We start from the raw sequence: 18364 nt of genomic DNA on the forward strand, positions 1-18364 counted from the left end.
TATGTATGCTGGGTATAATCTGCAATGACATAATTTGTGTGTAGCGGGGTCAAAAAATCACTGCAAGCCAGAAAATTGAAAAATCCATTAAAACCCCCCGCCTGTTCAAAACATGAATCTTCTTCATACTGTCTAGATCAATAATCCGCTATAGGCTTTGCAGTGATCGTGGGACAGTAGAAAACTGGCCTTTACAGAGTAGAGAAAAAGAAGACTGCCAAAAAAAAAAAAAAAAAAAAAAAAAAAAAAAAATTAGAAACGTAATTTTATCACAGATCCAAATCATGTCACATAGCATTTATGCTTCATAAACCAGAGAAAAGTAACAACCTGCCATCGTACGTTCATCATTCAGGGTCATACTGCAGGGCAGAAGGGCGTCAAGAAGAGCTTAATTTCTGGGGGCGCGTTCGTAAAACACCAGATACGCCTGTTCGCTCTGAAGGCAATCAGACGATCCTGGGTTGCCAGGTTGAAAATCTGTGACACGATGGTCGTCAAACTTGCGCCAACAGTCGCGATTAGCGTCCCGAACCAGAGAAATGTAGTGGCCTTCATGGATTGTCGATCCCAAGTGTCGCACAACGGCATAGGCATTGTAAATGAACGGAGAAGACGTTGCCAGGTCATTCGGCGAAAGTTCGGTCTGAGATTGTGACACTGCAGACGTCTGGGCGGGATTCCCATTGGGTTGAGGCTGAGAAGGCGGAGTGGAAGGGGGCTGAATCATAAAAGGAGTCATGTCTAAGCCTGAGAGTGGGAAGTACACCGGTGTATGTATCTTGCGAGCTTGTTGGCGGTGAGATGCGGAAAATCGCTTAAAATGGAGGACAAGAAACTGGGGCGCACGAGTCAGGATGATTTGCTTCGTGGCCTCTCTCTCAGTGCGACAATGAGGGCATTTCCAAACTTCATCCCCGCTAAGCATCTCCTCTTGACAATAACTGCGGAGACATTGGTAAATGTCGCCCTTCCCGGATGGTGGGATCTCTACGCTGATGCTATAAAAAGCCTCGTAGGTAGTAGAGGTACGCCGACACGTCGTACAACGTAAGCGACTTGCATGTTGCCCGGCGAAAAGACTAGATATATAAGAGAATTCACGGTGGCAATATCGGTTCCATTCGATTCCCGAGACTTGATGTATTGGCATTCGCTCACGGCGCATTTCTTGTTCTGTTGTCAGTGGACGCAGGGGAGTTCTTTGCCAGTTTACATTAAGATCTTCGTGCAGGCAGTCGACAAGTACATCGAAAAACTCCTTGGCATCTTGCTGCTGGCTACCCGCCCACTCGGAATTCAAGCGTCCAATAAATTTTCGGAAAGAGGTGGGCCGAATGACTTCAACATCATTCTTCCACAACGACCGTACTAGGTTGGCATAAAGTCCCGGTAGAACACCTTGTGAGCCCTTCCAGTTCTTTTGAACGACAGTATGGAAATGATTATTGAAGAAGAACTTGGTCAGCTCGGTTGTTGCGCTTAAACTCTGAATGATCGAATTCATATAGCAGGTTGATCCAAAGTTAACGAGGCCGGTTCGAGGAAGTTTAATACGATCAAGTGGAGAACTGGCTTTATACAATGCATGCTTCGTGGCAGAGGCTTGACGTGCAAAAGAGGGTTGGATATGTCGGCCATCAGTAACACCGCTATAAGATGGACGGGGCACCGCTGGTGGCGGCCGAGAAGGATGTGCGATTAGTGGCTCATGGAATTGAGTGGATTGATGGTCGGTCATGGGAAGACCAGCCATAGACTGTCGAATGTCTCCGGGTTCAGGAAACCGTCGAAGGAAGTCTTCATACGAATGAACAAAAGAGGAGCTCAGTTCGGCTTCAGCCGATTCGAGGTCTTCGGGTTCCTCAGTAATAACGCCATCACCTGCACCATAGCTGGATGGATCGATCTCTTCAGTCTTTGCCTTTTCCAGCCACGCCCGTTCTTCCTCTGGGTTCAAAGGTTTGAATTCACGTAATCTCCTTTTCTTCACCTCCCAGCTTGAATTGGCACTGGCAGTTGGCATCCTCCTCAATGGCTGGTACTTTCCCGGAACGGGTTTGCGTGCCCGTACAGAGTGCATAATAGCTGCGGTGTGCGTGGTTGATAGTGACTGCTGACCGACAAGGTCCACCCAAGCATCCAGTCCTCCGACAAGAAAAGCTGGCTGTCGGCCATATTTGAGCGGCTTATACATATTAAATTCGTATAGTGTGTCGTAAAGAGCTCTAAGATGAGGCACAGCGCTCGACGCTGGAGAACCAGAGAGGTATGACGGATCACTTGTATTTTGATCGTAATACACAATGAGATCAAATTCGTTCCGCTTGGAAAATAGTGATTGTTCAGCTTCTGGTGATATTACTAAACGATCCTCGAGCTCTTCCGCGGACATGTTTTCCTTGAGGATGACCGGCTCGATACATATTATAGACTTTGAATATATATGGCCACTGTCATACTGATCTCGCGGACGGACATCGATAAGCAGAATGTCGTATTTTCGCAAAAATTGCAGTAAATCTTCAGCGGAAATTGATTCACCGACAGTCATATCTGCTGTATTATTCCTTAGCTCTCCTTCTGCATTCATACCGTTCGGGGTACGGGATCGATATGGGTTATCATCAACGACGGTAAGAGTCTCGTTCGATACACCCATCCAAGAAGAGGATTGTCGGCAGGATACAGGGCGAATGCTATCAACGGAAGTCCTGGGAGGATTCGGAGGCGGTTGGGATGGGACGGTAGTCACCGGACTATATGCAGGGCTAGGAACTCTTGGAAGGGATGGTTCAACCGATGAAATGGGCACTTTCGGGGGTGGAGCTGGGGGGTCAGTACGATGAGAATTCATCTCCCTGGGGCCCAGTGGGCGAGGAGGTGGTGGATCCAACGCTGAGCGAGGGCGCGAATGCGAGAGAGGTTGGGATGTATGAGAGTCTGCGGACGGAGGAGCCCAGGTGCCATTATTTAGAGTTGTACCACTATAGTCGATTGGAGTCCTCTTTATGTGCGAATTCCTTAACTCGGCAAATCGCTGCGTGAGAGGATCCCGCATCGTTGTTTTCTCCTCTGTAGGCTTCCCCATTAGATTTTCCGGTTTGGGTTTCACTTCAGGTTTGATTTTCCTCGACGGTGACCCTGGCATTTGCAGTATTGCTGGTATTGTCGGCGAGCATTGGAAGCTTGAGGGACTTGGCATGCGAATGGGGATATCGCGGGGATCTTGCGCTGCTTCGTAACGAGAGGATTCCGAAGGCAGGATTGGCGAAGCATTATAACCCCCCGAATTTGGCCGCGACTGGCTGGACTCATGACCGTAGCTCGGATTATGCTGCGAACTAAGCTTCCGCTTGATATTCTCCATGGTAGCGTGTTGGGAATTGACAGCCTTGGCCCAGGTTAGCAAGGTGCAAGGGTAGAATCAAAGGTAGAAAGAATCTCAACGGGATTGCTCACCATCATAAGCCCCGAGAACTGGCCTGCCCACCGTGGATGGTGACGGTTCATGTAACTGAAGTCCGGGTGGTTTGGAATTACATTGATGACGACGTCCGATGCCCGAAGATATTGCACAAGCGCAAGATCTAGCTGCCCTTGTTGTGCTAATATCTTCGATTTCTGGATCGCATCCTCGGAAATTCGAACTAGTTCATTCAGCTATCGTAACAATAACCGTTAGTTGGAGTCAAGGTGGGGGTCGAATCTCCCCGTGCTGATATGAGGTTGCCTACTGGAACATCTCCGTTTAGATTTAATGACGCGGCCATATCCTGCAATGATTTCATATCCAAATATTGCCTATGCGTCACGTCCGGGCCGATGCCAGCTTGATCACCAAAATGCGGACCAGCGACATTGTTATCCGCCACTGCTCCCCGCATAGCGTCTCAGGAAGCGTCCGTCGGGGAGGGGCTTGGTACGTTTGGTTTGGTGCTGATTTCCCGAGATCTCCACCACGAAACACTCGATTCAAGCAGTGAGCAAGGAAAACATTTTGCAAACAGGTCGATGGATAGATAGGTGGATGGGGTTACTAGTAAAGTGTGGTGTTGGACTCGGCTTGGTTAACAGCAAACAAAGAGCTGGAAGTGGGTACGTTTTGCAGTCCTCCGTAGCGACGGTAGCAATCAAACCAAATATAGTCAAGTTGGGATGTGGGAGGACCGCATAGGCGGTAAGAAACCTTGCAGTTAAAGGTCCAGGGAGCAAAATATCGACATCGTCAGACCTGCTGATGCTGGTGCTGATGCGGCCCTTAAAAACCGCCCAGTCCCAGTTGACCGACTTAGCCGCGCGGAGGCAGCGATCTTCGGCTGATTAGTAGCCACGGCGCCTAGCCACCCAATAAGACCGCAGAGGCTGCCACTCCTTTAGTTACATAAGCCATTTCCCGCTAGCTTGGTCATGTGATATTTCCCGCGGTTGTCTGGAACACAGCGCCATCCATGTGCCATCACAGGCTGCTTTGGCTGCACGCGCACGTCCTACAGCGTAGTATCAATATTCCGCCGTTGTTAATTCCGAAGTAAAGGTATCTGAATGCTTCTGCCTTGTCTGCGTACATAACACGTCCCCACTAGTTTTTGCCCGCGCCTTCTCGTATACCGTTTTGCGCGCCTTGACTGCGGAGTAATTTGTTGTGGTCAATTTACATCACTCTAACCCAGTGTCGTCATCCTCTCTGAAGGATCCAAAGACAACACCATCAACCCGAGCCTGAGAACATAGCCACCCCCCTTCCTGCCTTCAGAATTTCCACCAAGAGCTTGTTCAGATCTCGGCAAGGAGGTCCCATCAGCGAATACTGTCACCATGGCAGGCTGGTTTTCTTCAGTTTCTCCGTTCGAGGAGCAGGTCGAGAAGGCAACGGCTTCATCCCTGTTAGTATCAGAACCTCCGGTTGCGACTCGCCTTGGGCTAACATCCCTTGCAGAGAAGACATCGCGTTGAACCTGGAAATCACAGACTTGATCCGATCAAAGACCGTACAACCGAAGGAAGCCATGAAGGTGTTGAAAAGGAGACTAGAGAACAAGAATCCGAACGTTCAGCTGGCAACCTTGAAGGCAAATTCCCCATGACTCCGCTACTATCTATGACTACTGCTGATATTCGCGCTCCAGTTGACAGATACGTGCGTAAAAAACGGTGGCCGACATTTCCTTCTCGAGATATCGTCCAGAGAATTTATGGACAACCTAGTTTCGCTGCTGAAAACCGAAGGTCCCAACGCCCTCAACGACAGCGTAAAGACGAAGATACTGGACTTGATTCAAAGTTGGGCACTTGCAACTGAGTCGCGCAGTGAACTGGCGTATGTGGGAGAGACATATCGGAAATTGCAATGGGATGGTTTCCAGTTTCCACCCAAGACAGAGCTGGCCAGCAGCATGCTTGACAGCAGCGCAGTAAGTCCACAAAGCCATACTGGTCCGTTTCCCTGTTTAGGCGGATGCTAACGGCCTTTGAAAACGAACAGCCTCCTGAATGGATCGATTCCGACGTATGCATGCGATGTCGAACACCCTTTACCTTTACCAATCGCAAACATCACTGCCGTAATTGTGGCAATGTCTTCGACGCTCAGTGTTCCAGCAAAACCTTGCCCCTACCGCACCTGGGGATTATACAGCCGGTGCGGGTGGATGACGGCTGTTACGCGAAGCTGACGTCCAAGTCGTTTAACCCTCCAGGTGTATCGAACCGACCCGGCTTCAAGTCGCCGAAGACAAGTGCTCGAATGGAGCCTCGAGGGGGTCGTGCTGAAGCAGATTTCGATGAAGATCTCAAACGCGCTCTTCAACTGAGCCTTGAAGATGCAAAGGGTAAATCGTCGAGCGGATATGTCCCGCAGTCGAAGCCGACTCCTCGCGCTACTCCTTCTAAAACGAATGGAAATGTCAACGAAGAAGAGGAAGATTCAGATCTAAAGGCGGCTATTGAAGCTTCCCTTAAGGATATGGAAGAACAAAAGAGGAAGCACACTGCTGCATTAAAGAACTCGACATCTCTAGAGACCCCGGGGCCGGGCACATCCGCCACTGTTCTCGCTAAAAAGGACTACGAGTTAACTGCAACTGAGGCGGAGAAAATCAATCTGCTGGCGACTCTAGTAGACCGACTCCAGCATCAGCCACCGGGAACGATATTAAGGGAGCCCCAGATTCAGGAATTGTATGAAAGTATAGGCGCTCTGAGGCCCAAGCTAGCCCGGACATACGGCGAAACGATGAGCAAATACGGTAGGTCCTTTCTATGTTGAGAGCGATAATGTCAACACTGACAATGAGAAGATACTCTTCTAGATTTACATGCTAAGCTGTCGACCGTTGTTCGGTATTATGATCGAATGCTAGAAGAGCGACTTTCGAACACCTATGCACAGCAAACCTTGGGAGCGTACGATTCTCTACAGCCAGCCCAGTCATCGACGAATTTGTACCCATCCATGTCTTCACACATTTCAGATAATCAAGGAGGCGCGGAAAGTTTCTACCTTGGGTCCGGTCCTGATCGGCAATTTCCACATGCTTACCCCCCTATGAGCAGGCAGTCATCGGTGGACCAGTATGAGCAACGCTCCCCGTCGGCAGCGGCTGGTACTGCCCCGGGAATGTATGCGCGCCCCGTTTCACAGTATAATCCCCCTCGCCAGCCATGGAATCAACCCGCAGATGCCAACCCCCAAATCCCAAGCCCCCATCAAAACCGCTCGCTATCATATTCAAACCAACCCCTTCAACATGTAGCTGTAGGTGGTCAGATGAAGCAGGACTCTGCCCATCCCACCGGCCAGCAGCCACCGTTCGCGGAGGGGCAATACCCCCAGTCGCCCGTTACATTCCAGAACTCTCAATACTCGCAACCCATTGCAGCGGCGGCTTCTTCAGGCCAGCAACACCCTCCGTCTAGAACTGTAGCGGAACCCTTGGCTTCGCCTCCACCTGCAATGCAGTCGACGCCGTCATATGCGTTCCAAGGATCCCAGAAAGGTGGGCCGTATGAGCCTACTTTCGATACGACCAGCCCACCAGTGCAATATACCGACCAGTACCACCAACCGTCGTACCATTGGCAGCAGACGACTTCGGCCACACAGAATGCGTACCCTGCTCGCCCCATAAATGGCACTCAAATATCAGAAGATACCTCCCTCCCAACGCCACAATCGCCGTATCAGTTGCCACTACAGCCACAGCCCAAGCCGGTTGAAGAGAGTCTAATTGAGCTGTGATCTTGGGTTCTCCGCTAAGCAGCAAGATAGAATGATTGTGGGCTACTGAATGTCTTCGGGAACTTTGGTAGGTTGATACACTTTTTTTAGCCTGTTAATGACGACACTATTGATTTCTTTTGGTTTGTCTAAGCATATAACTGGGAAGGTTATGTCAGATACATACATTATGTATGCATGTACTTATGTTCTATGAACCAATATGGAGTATTTGAGGGCATCTTCTTACTACGGTAGTCCTTTTCGCTGTGAGAAGTTGGGGTTGTGACCAGCTATCCTCAATAAGTTAGACATGGCTGCAGTGACCCAGGTGCCTTTTCTCTGTAACTAGTTGAAAAGGCCCCCTAACAGCCAGCAACATGGCGAGATTCATCTTTGTTGACGCTTGCAACAAGTGCGCTCTGAAACATGATTCCTTTCGCTTGCAGTCCAGGCTGGGCGGTCCGCTGTACTCCGTAACCAGTTAGTTAACTAGTTAACTCATTACTTAACTAAATATCACGTGCAATCCCTCACCGCTTTTGGGGCTTTTGCCCCAGCGGCCGATGCAGCGACGACAAAGGACGGCGAGCAGTCGCTTTGTTCTCATCATCGTTGGCTTGCTGCTCCTCCTCTCCCACCAGCTGAAAGGTCTTCCGGTATTTTATCTGGAGCCGATATCACTCGTCCTTTTTTGGGGTTATTCAATGCTTGCAGATTGGCTTCCTCTTGCTGATGCAGTGCTCTCGTCATTTTGGTACCCGACTGTGACCTCATTCGCCTGTTCGCTGGCCAATTGTCCATCCCGTTTCGTCGAACACAGCCTTGCCCAATTACGTCTCAACGCGCTTAGCCCGAGATATCGACTCTCTTGGAAGCCTCTATCACCTTCCCAGCACCGTCCTCGCTCTCGGTTGACCCCCCTGCCCGACGCCGTTTCATTCACAATTTTCCCTGCTGGGGATTTTCCGCAGATGCAGGATCAGTCTCGTTGAACGAACCGCTCGCCTAACCAACTGCATCAAGAACTGTCGCCATGCCATCGAGCCATTCTGTTTCGCCGGTTAAGCGCTCGGTCTCCTCACCGCAGGCGCCGCCGGACCACTCCGCGATGTCCCGTCATTCTTCGTCCACCACTGCAGCCCATCAACCCCAGCCCCACAAGTCAACGGTCCATAAATCACACCGTCCGTACGTCGTCGGTACCCATCGCGTGCATGGACGGACGCAGTCGCATAAGAACTTAAATAAACTGCACAGATTGGCCCTTGTGCATAATTTGGCTGTTGATGGGGTGGCCGCTCCCCCGACCCCCTTTCGTCATCAACGCAAAAAGTCCGCCCCCGTCTCACCATCAACCAGTCCGCGAACAAACCAGAACCACGTTCGGTGGAATCAGTCGACAATACCGCTTACGGCCGCGTCTCCTAACACCACAGTGAGAAAAAATTTGTCCACTCCTGCGCTGAGGCGGAATGGATCTGGGATACTCGTCAAGAAGACTCATGTTGTGAATCAAACTGAAAAGGCCGAGACTTCTGAGAAGAAAACGGTTGGATTCACGCTCGTGGACTCAGACGGCGAGGACGAATGGGAAGACCACAGCTCCATTTCAGCTTCCAGCACAAGGCGTAACTCCATTGTATCAGCAAAAATGAATGGACAGAATAGCCTCACCGCCTCTGTCTCCTGCGCGAAGTCTCCCCTTGTCCAGGAGAGTCACAATACGGATATTAACGACAGGAATGTCCCACGTCAAGAGGAGCAATTACAAAAAGGTCACGCCCGTGACAAGGATGCCGTTTCTGAGGCACCGTCGGATCAAACACGCGCCTCAGACCAACACCTTATCGCATCACGCATCTTACACCACCCCCATTCTTCGAAAGTTCCCCCCGCAATATCTTCCATATCCGCCACAGCCACCCCCTTGCCCTCTGACCGAAGCCCTCGTTCCTCTTCCTTTGCGAATTTAGCTTCCAGCCTTAACGCTGTGAGCCACTCCCCCGCTCCATCTACTCTATCATCGATGGCGATGAATAACCCCCATGCTGCGTCCTCGTCTGCCGAGGGAGGTGTATCGCGTTTCTTGATCAACAGTACTGGCCCTCGGACCGACCCGCGTTTCAGCTCCGGCCCTTCCACTCCTTCATCTTTCCTTCCACATTATCATCCGCAATCACCACCTTCTCCCGAATCAACTGCTCTCAAACGATCGAAGTCTCCCAAGCCCCCCAACAATGGACCCATCGAGCCGCATTCTCGTACCCAGCAAAAGCTTTGGCTTCAAAGAACAGCCACGATGTCCAATTCCCCTCCCGATACATTCATTCCTGGGATACCTGCGACCTCTACGATCGATTCCAATTACGTGGCAGGCGCTCAGAGCCGCCCGGGTACCGGTGGCTATGGGCCCGATGGTCGTCGATTCATGATAGGAGCGACTGGATCTACCGGAGTATCGACCGACGGCGAAATCAAGCGCTCTCGAAAGATATACGATAGGTTCACAACGGAATATTCTGTCGTCCATCGCTTCAAAAACCCGGTTGTCGACAGTTTTAAACGATTAAGGCAGATTCCAGGTTCCAATGCCGGTGGAAAATTGACAAGAGTTAACTCCGCCCGTGACCTGGTCAACGGCCATGATCCGTCTCGCCCTCAATCTCGAGAGGACATGCTGTCTGCGACTGCAATGGAAGAAGCCGGTGTTGGAAGCCAATTTTTAAGCAAGACCCATTCCATGAAGCAAAGTCAAGTCCGGTTTCAAGGGCAAGATGGCATCGTCCATGTTGGAGAGGTTGAACAAGGCGTCGAGCGATTACATCTGGAAAACCCTCCCTCCAGGACGTCCGTACATACTGATGGGAATACATACGGACAACAAATCGATGATCATGGCGACGTACGTACTGACAGTGCGTCGTATCATCCTACTGAAAGCGAACTATTGATTCGAAGGATGTGGGAAAGCAGAGAGGTCCCTGTAGCGGGAGAATAACCCGCGTATCTAACGGTGATGACTCTAATCTCCGATGCCTTTTTTTTGGTTAAATGCCCAGTTTCTTCCCTTCTAGCCCATATTCCTCCCCCCCCCCCCCCCCCCACCCCCGGGTTTTTTCTTTCTTTGTTTTGCATATGGTTGGTTAGCGGTTGTGCATTGCTTTTCTTTAGATTGCGGACTAGATAACCTAGGTTTTACCGTCAGTTACACTCCTGACTGGCTTTAGTGTATGGCATGGGATTTTATGGGATATTATCGCGTTACTTACGTATGTGCTCTGTCGGATTCTCACTAATTTGGAATCCGAGACTTGATGTTTGATATTGGGTTTCTCCGGCTACTCTTTCACAGGTTGGATAATTATCAACTATTGATCTGCTTTTTCTTTAATTTCCATTTATTATTGTGTTTTGGCTCCAGAGCGCATTATGTATATGGGCTATACCAGCGCTCTCATGCTCTTTCAAGCCTCTTTTCCTTTTAATCAACATTGAGCAGCCCAAAGGGCCGCATCCTGATCAGCTCTGAAATATGTGAAGAATCGTGGAAGTGTTTGTATGATACATGTGTAAGTACTGTATGGCGTCGACAATACACCTTAAACTTGTACTCGAGCCTCAACCCCACACAGGTGCCCAAAGTCAATATCATCAAGCACCTCAAGAAACTCCCTTTCAACACCTATAGACATACATAGCTATACACGTATTTACAGAAGCAGTATTGCAAATGAGAATGGGGTACTCCGTACGGAGTATATTATCAACACCATGCATTAGTACAAAAGAATTTGCCCCGCAACGGATAGCTTTTTGTTTATAAGACTCATCTCATAAGCAGCCAAGGCGGCAATTAACTTTTTTTCCCCTTCCAGTCTCTACTGCTGCGCTTGTGAAGCTTTCCCTCTTCCACGGCCAGAACCACGACCACCAGCGCCACCAGAGCGGGTCGGACCACTTCCCCTGCCACGATCATTAGTCCGCCCGTTTCGCTGCTGACGGTGGCCAGACCGTGCATGCTCGCCACCAGCAGCGCCAGGAGGAGGCTCGGAGGGGGCAGAAGTCGCCCGTTCGGTGTTATTTTTATCCGCAGTTCGGGAATCGCGGCCACGTCCGCGACCACCACTACCACCACCGCCTGCTCCTCCTGCTGCTCTGCCTTTACTCCTCCCTCTTCCGCTACCCCTAGTTCGACTAGTGGAAGCAGAAGCAGCTGCAGCTGCAGCGATAGCAGCGGCTTCTTCCTCCATCACACGCTTACTCTCAGCATCCCACCATTCCTGGAACTCCTGTTCGATCTGGATGTCGTGAAGGTTATGTTTTGCTGTTACAGCTTCGCGAATGATATCTTTCTCGAACTGCTGCTGTTCGAGAATCGCGGCAAGGGGGAGTGGGGGTGAAGCAGAAAATTTAGGTGTCGTTGAGGGTACCGTGTTCGTATTCGTTCCCGGTTTATGTTGGTTGGTACCGGGTTTAAGGCTGGGGGATGACGATGACTCAGGTTCATCATTTGATGGAGGAGGCGGTGTTCCAGCGACGGTCTGGCGGAGAGTTAAGGGGGCCTTGCTACTCGTTCGCCGTGGTACCGAAGGCAGATCCTCTTGTTCTCTATCTGCAGTAAAAGGACTTTGAAGCTTCCTCCGAGGAATTTGCCATGGCGATGGTGATTCGGTTTTGGACGGCTCTGCTTCAGTGGAAGCTTCCTGCATCTGCTGCTGTTTCATTTTCTTTCGTTCCTTTTGTGAGAGCTTAGAGGGAGCAGGTCGGGGTGCATCTGTTTCGCGACGCGAGTTAATATAATGCGACAATGATGCACTCGAGAACCCTGCAGCTTCAGCCATGATATCTTTTAAGCCCGCTCTTGGAGTAGCTGTGAAGGGTCCCCATGGGGCGCCGGCAGGTCTGTGATTCTTATCTGAGCTCGGCTCATACGTTATAACAGCTGGTGTTGCATGCCCCTCAACTCGAGAAGTAGCGTTGACGGAGGGAGATTTAGCGCTATCCGATGCGGCTACTCTTGACAAGGCATGGCTAGCGGATTTTAGGCTATCGGTATCGAGTTTATAGTTCGGAGTATAGTGAGCCGCAGGGATAGCACTGGAAGGGAGGACCCCCTCGTCATCCATAGGAAATATCAAATCCCCGGCGGATGGCTTTGATTTAAGAAGGGGGCTCTCCATGGACGATTTTGAATTCAAATTTTGAAGAGACGATTTCTTTTTCGCGGAAGGTGAGAGGCAACCATGATTCTCAGTGCTTCCAACTTTGAATTTCTCCTCCCGTTCTTCATCTTCATATAAGTGAGAGCGCAACCTCATAGAATCGATTCGACGCTGCTTATCCTGTTCAAGTCGCGATACTATCTCCGGATACTTCTCTATTACATACTCTTCGGTATTCCTCCATCTTGAGATTGGCTGGCAGGTCATCTGGTTTTGACGACAGGTTTCATTGAGCTCATCAAACAAGTCGGGATCCAGCCTGTCAAGAAGCCTAGGGAGGACACACAAAGATCGTTAGTCCTGACCTTCATTCCAAGATACCTAGACGTAGTCACCTGTTTTCAAGAATAACCTCGAGATTGAGACAAATATACTCGAGTGCAGCTCGTTTGAAAGCGGGGACGGAACAAGGAGCGACCGCATTCAAGTAAGGAACCACATTCCGTATATCAACTGATCCTGTTAGCGAATTCAAAGAAGCATAGAATGGGACCAAACGTACCAAAACTTCCTAGCAACTTTTGACAGACATGCGCCAACCTATCAATCATAAGTTCATTCGCAACGAACATAACATCAATGATGATATCAATAAAGTCATCCAAATTGTTAGTTTGGACATCTTCAAAAAGGTCATCATCGGTGTCCGCGTATATGTGACGCAGCACAAATTTGAATATTCCCGGGTCAATATGCTTGAGATCGACGCGGATTACGTCAACAGAGTCGGAGAACCTTTCTTTCCGAGACGATAGCCAGCGACCGCCAGCTCGACCGTTAAACAACGCATCGAAGAAAGGACACCGCTGACAAAGAATAGGCCCGTGAGCTCTGACTTCTCCACTGTAGAGGTCAATTATCACGTCCCCACTGTCAAAAAAGGTAGGTTCTAAAATTGCATGCTCCATGTCAAGGTTCAAACATGGCTTCGGCGGTATCATCAACCTTGCAGCCCTTTCGAGGCTCTTTAGATCAAGCTGTGTCGCTAGCTTGATCACTTCAAGGCGTACTTGGCGGTACCTTGGGGCGTTGTTCGCATCGTGTCTAATTCGGTTCCAGACGCTATACGTGTGGTCGGTGTAAATGAATAAAACAAGGTTAAAGACGGACAGGATGTCAAAGTTTTGGAGTTGGATATGAGCTTGTCCATCACTGTCGTACTCAATTGAAAGGAGATCAGGAACTGAATAGTAATACGATTTGCGGAATTCCGAAAGCGCATGTCTAAGGACGGGACTTCTGGCGGCGAGTGCGAATTCATGGACCGGGATTCGAGCATCCGAGGAAGTTGACGAAACCCAAACAAGCGCTGGGAATCCATCTAGGGGATTATGAACCTGCAGCGTTTCCTTCAACTCATCCTCAAGTTCAGTCGGCAACAAAACCCTTTGGGCGTCCAGCCCAATTCCATTTGGTGTACCGGTAATGCTGGCTGGAGCCATAATGTCCTCAAGAACGTGCCTACTAAGAAGATCTTTAAACGGTAAAAGAGGCCAAATGTCATGCCAAATTGTACGATCTTCCACAACGATTTGAGTTTTGGTCACATCGTAACCACGCTGGGCAGCAGCATACGCTCCAAAAGCATTGCTTCTAACCGCAACCACCCGAGACAAACCAGGGATGCGAACGAATTTGTAGTCCTTGGTCTGACGTTCGCCAAATGTAATGGTTCCCGTATCCTTCAAACGACTTCGGGGTTCTTTCCGCCACGCCGAGCCAGACTCGGTGCATATGATGATCGAACCGTCCTGGCCGACGTCGACGTCTCGCACTGCCATGTGCGATTTTCTGAGGGACCACACACGCGAAGGCTGGGGAAGCGAGTTTCTGATCTTAGACGGATTCGTCGTCGAAGACGAAACAGAATGCGTGTCCGCTTTCCGGTTGACATTCACGGTATACACCTCTCCAAAACTCGACAGGGCACAGATTGTATTTCCACCACCGCTGATTTTAGTGACGAAATTAGCGGAGAGCCCATATCTTGTGGCCGAGAAGCTATCCTTAATGAAAGAAGAGGCACCATCGAGAGGGAAAGTGAGCTTGGAGTACCCATAATGGGTGAAAACCCACACTTCATGATTCTCTAAAAGAACTGCTGTTGCACGATCGATAGCTGATACCATAAAAATGGACTGGTTGAAAAGTGATGCGCCAACCTTTCGCGGGATCACTTGCATCTCGAGCGAACGCGCATCAGCATCTATCAGGCCAAGTTGCCCTTCATTTTTCCCAAAAGTGTAGATGGAGGTCGATGTATAGACGACGGAATGGATGGCGGAAGCCGCAGCACCGATAATAGTTTCCTTCTTGAACGGGTTAAAAATCTGTCTTGGGGTAGTTTGGACGGGTGAATCGTCCTTTTGGTTCGTGCGCGGGAGACTGTAGCCAAGCTGTCCGTACTTATTGCTGCCCCAAGTGAATACTTCTCCCAGGTCCGAAATTGCAATGGAGTGGTCCTGGCCCAGGGCGACGTTGATGATCTTTTTCCCCGCTATTCCTCCTCCTTCAATGCAGACAAAATTGAATCTGGTAGCTTCGTCGCCTGTGCCTAATCTCCCACCAGGCCCGAACCCACACATGTATAGGTTCGATTCTGGGTCATTGGTAAGGATAGCGGTATGCAGCTTGGACATTACAACATCTTGGAAAACCATCGGCAGACTGCGGATCTTCATGGGCAGTTCGTCGGCAAACCCAGCATCAATCCTTCCATCAGTCGCTTTCATACCCTGCTCTTCCCTCAGAGCCTCACGCTCGTGATAGAACCTGTAAAGGAGATGGTCGGGACGAGTCAAATGGATCCGTTCCGGAAACTGCCGGTCATCTCCGTCTCCAATGCCGAGAGAAAGATTCTTGTTACTGCCGAACGTGAAAATCTCGTCTCCCAAGACGTTTACAAGCGGCTTCAACTTTCCTCGAGAGACATTTCTCTCGGTGTCATCAAAGGCGGATGAATCTGCGGTCGACGTGTCGTCTCCAGAGAGCAAAGCAGCTTCGGAGGTCTCATTTATGTCTCGCGCCACGATCGTCGAGCCAAACAGGTCGAATGGGCTGTTTCCTTCCCGATCCTTTATCTTGATGAGCCCACCGGAGAGGTGATGCGCTCCGCTAGATGCTCGGAAGCTTGTAGCGTCCTTGAGATCCCGTGCGATCAGAGCCTGTGCAATCGTCGCATTTCCCGCATAGAGGGCCCGATGCAAGGCCGTCCAGCCACTCTCCGCGTCCTGTGCGTATATATCGAGCAAGGGAACCTCGAGGAGGGCATGCGCGAACTCTAAAGCCGACTCTTTCTGGGACGACGCAGCGAGGTGTAGGAGCGTGCGCCCATGTTGGTCCCGGGCATTCACGTCAGCCCGCGTGAGGACGACCGAGGGAGCTTGCGGGAAGGGCGGTCTTTCCTGCAGCGGAGAGGTCGCGAACGATCCGGGGAATCGCTTTATTTTGGATGAAGCAGGGCTGGGCGAGGATCCTAAGGCGGCGCCGGGGCTGATACTGAATTTGGAGGAGGTGACGGCGAGGATTGCTCCATTCTTATTTCCCTGCGAGTAACTGGCGTTTGCCAGAAGCCCTTTGAAGCCTTCGACGTCATCCTGGAGGAAATACTGCCACAGTTTACTGCTCATGTGCCGCTCCGTGATTTTGATGGTGTGGAATTATTTCCCCCTGTTCCGCCCCGGAGCAAACGCGCAGTGACACGGCTCACGGCGGGTTTTCTAAGATGCTCGTTCGGGGCACGGGGATTCTCACGGTAGAGAGGGGTAAAAAGGGGGGGAGGGTGTCTGGAGGAAGAGTCAATCGCACTGGGCGAAGGCAGCAAACGGGTGTGATTGCGGCAGGAAAAGAACGGGAGGGCTGAACAGTCATTTCCTTTGTCTGGTGGTGGTTGATGCTAGTGGTGGAGGAGGGCGAGGGGATGACTCACTGGCGCGACCAAGGGGGAGAGAGGGGAGGGACGAGGCTCGGCGAGTGGTGGTCAAGCGTAGAGACTCCTCCTTGAGTGTGGTGCGATGCGAATCCGTTGGCTGGCGCAGGATGACGATGCGGTCGAGATCAGCCCTTGTCCGGTATTTAAGTTGAGCGGAGGAGAGAGAGGCAGAGCGCGGGCAAGCTGTGAACTTGGTGTCGTCGTCGGAGAGCCATGGGAAGGCCAGCGAGACCTGCTTCCAACCTTTTTTGACTTGCAGCAGCAGCGGCGGCGGCGGGCGGGATCGGAGAAGGAGTTTTTGCGTGCGGCCAATCAGGGCGCAGAAGTCCCTCCATGCGGCCAGATGACAGGCCCAAAGACGCGATGGAGAGCGTCTGAAGGCCGGATATTCGCGCACGACAAGCTCTGTGCGATGGCAGGCCGTTTGCAGCGCTGCCAGTGCTCAAGCCGCCCGCTCTGTGGTGGCACGGAGCCGTGGTTGGGTGGGGGGGGGGGGAGATGCGATGGCGTTGGGTCAGTGTGCAGGGCAGCCACTGACGGTACATATCCATACGTATACGGAGTTATATGTATGCCCTCCATCCAGGCCAGATAATCCGATCGACACTGAGAGACAAGTGAAGTAACCATTGCATTCTCTACATTGATGAGCGGGTTTATACGGATCTACAACAGATACTGAATGCGGTACGGAGTGCACACTGTCGCGCTGCGGCCCGCCTTTCCAAATGATTCGCAAGGGTACAGGGCGAGCGATAGGATCCAGATTTATCATTCATCGAAAACAAAGCCACTCACGTTTTCGATATTCCACCCGGCAACTTGGTCTCGAATGTGCTGTCAAGGTTAGTCAAGCGGTGGGCAGGGGATATTCGCGCGTGATATTCTCCCCGACGGACGGTCCCAGGAACGCTCATTCCCATAGAGTTTCGCCACCTCGGGCCCAACAGCGCGCGTCACCCGATTGCGCTTTCAAAAGGGCGATCGATTTTATACTAACAGCTTAACATCCGATCGATTCAATTAAGTAGGCTGGCCGTCGAAGGAGCTGAAGTGAATTAATTGCCACTTTTATCGGCATCGGCATCGCCAGTATGAGAACAGCGTTGTCGGCACGCGTTCCGGCCGAGGGAAATTCGGGACGGGAGCCGGACCAACTAACTAAGCAAGGTATTCCTCCATAGCCTGTCTAACGCGGCTCGACCGGACATACCTTTGCCTTGTGCCGAAAGAACCTTTGGAGTACATGGAAGCAAGATGTGTCTTGAAGAATCTAGTGAGTATATATGTAGTTAAGATACGACTGTATGTATGCATGCATGGGCCTTAACGGAGTACATATGTCTTGGTGGGTGAGTACGGTGGGCTCCAGCGGTCCCCAGAGCCAAACCAAGCGGGCAGGGGTATGTGAGAGATGTTGGGGCGGACCTTGTTAACTCAAGTATAGAAAGTATGGACGGTGCCAACAGGTTCGAAAACTGCAGTACCACGTTTACCTCAGACGCTGGAGCGACCTGGCTCCAGAGATTGGCGCCGGAGCCAAAGATTGTCGCCAGGGTGCGGTGGGGTTTTGTGGGGAAGAGAGCGAGAAGAGACAGAGAGAATACGGAGTACTCCGTACTTCTAGCCGTGCAGCTTCGATGTGCGACTGGGGACGTGAAGAATCGGGAGCGCAAAAAAAAAGAAGACACATCAAAAGTGTAAAAAAAAAAAAAAAAAAAAAAAAAAAAAAAAAGAAAAAAAGAAAAAAGAAAAGGCATCCGGCAAATGCATTGTGTTGGACGGGGCCCCTGATTCGCCGGTCGAGCGCAAGGCAGCCAGTCCGGAGGCAGAGAGACATGGGCCTGCAGCTCTGTCCACCGCCAGGGGGAATAATCCTGCGTTTGCGGTCTGGAGGATTGACAGCTAACTTCCTAGTGACCAACGACGTGAGAATTCCAAGAATTGCGTGCAGCAACTGGCCGGCTTGTCGCCTCCCACTGCCAAACA

The 18364-nt window shown here is 50.9% G+C and overlaps 5 protein-coding genes across 5 annotated transcripts; 2 read left to right on the forward strand and 3 right to left on the reverse strand.

Moving 5' to 3' along the window:
• Positions 1–254: 254 nt before the first annotated feature.
• CIMG_01227 (ubiquitin C-terminal hydrolase) lies at positions 255–4223 on the reverse strand. The gene is made up of 3 exons (XM_001247455.2): positions 3738–4223; positions 3463–3663; positions 255–3394 (listed from the first exon to the last, which is right to left on the reverse strand). Exons 1-3 carry the CDS (start codon positions 3885–3887, stop codon positions 392–394), a joined length of 3354 nt encoding a protein of 1117 aa, XP_001247456.2. The 5' UTR covers positions 3888–4223; the 3' UTR covers positions 255–391.
• Positions 4224–4818: 595 nt separating this feature from the next.
• On the forward strand, positions 4819–7240 carry CIMG_12799 (vacuolar sorting-associated protein; the record flags this gene model as incomplete). The annotated part of the gene is made up of 5 exons (XM_001247454.2): positions 4819–4886; positions 4940–5072; positions 5130–5414; positions 5486–6248; positions 6300–7240. The coding sequence occupies 5 exons, from the start codon at positions 4819–4821 to the stop codon at positions 7238–7240; spliced, it is 2190 nt and encodes a 729-aa protein (XP_001247455.2).
• A 344-nt stretch (positions 7241–7584) lies between these two features.
• Positions 7585–7972, reverse strand: CIMG_10698 (uncharacterized protein; the record flags this gene model as incomplete). Its single annotated transcript, XM_012358868.1, has 2 exons — positions 7585–7686; positions 7904–7972. 2 exons carry the CDS (start codon positions 7970–7972, stop codon positions 7585–7587), a joined length of 171 nt encoding a protein of 56 aa, XP_012214291.1.
• Positions 7973–8255: 283 nt separating this feature from the next.
• Positions 8256–10837, forward strand: CIMG_01225 (uncharacterized protein; the record flags this gene model as incomplete). Its single annotated transcript, XM_001247453.2, has 1 exon — positions 8256–10837. The coding sequence occupies one exon, from the start codon at positions 8256–8258 to the stop codon at positions 10218–10220; it is 1965 nt and encodes a 654-aa protein (XP_001247454.2). The 3' UTR covers positions 10221–10837.
• On the reverse strand, positions 10633–16546 carry CIMG_01224 (BTB domain and ankyrin repeat protein). The gene is made up of 4 exons (XM_001247452.2): positions 16373–16546; positions 12947–16229; positions 12780–12897; positions 10633–12715 (listed from the first exon to the last, which is right to left on the reverse strand). The coding sequence occupies exons 2-4, from the start codon at positions 16071–16073 to the stop codon at positions 11101–11103; spliced, it is 4860 nt and encodes a 1619-aa protein (XP_001247453.1). The 5' UTR covers positions 16074–16229; positions 16373–16546; the 3' UTR covers positions 10633–11100.
• Positions 16547–18364: the final 1818 nt, after the last annotated feature.

Source organism: Coccidioides immitis, assembly GCF_000149335.2.
Source record: "Coccidioides immitis RS genomic scaffold supercont3.1, whole genome shotgun sequence".
Classification (NCBI taxonomy): Eukaryota; Fungi; Ascomycota; class Eurotiomycetes; order Onygenales; family Onygenaceae; genus Coccidioides; species Coccidioides immitis.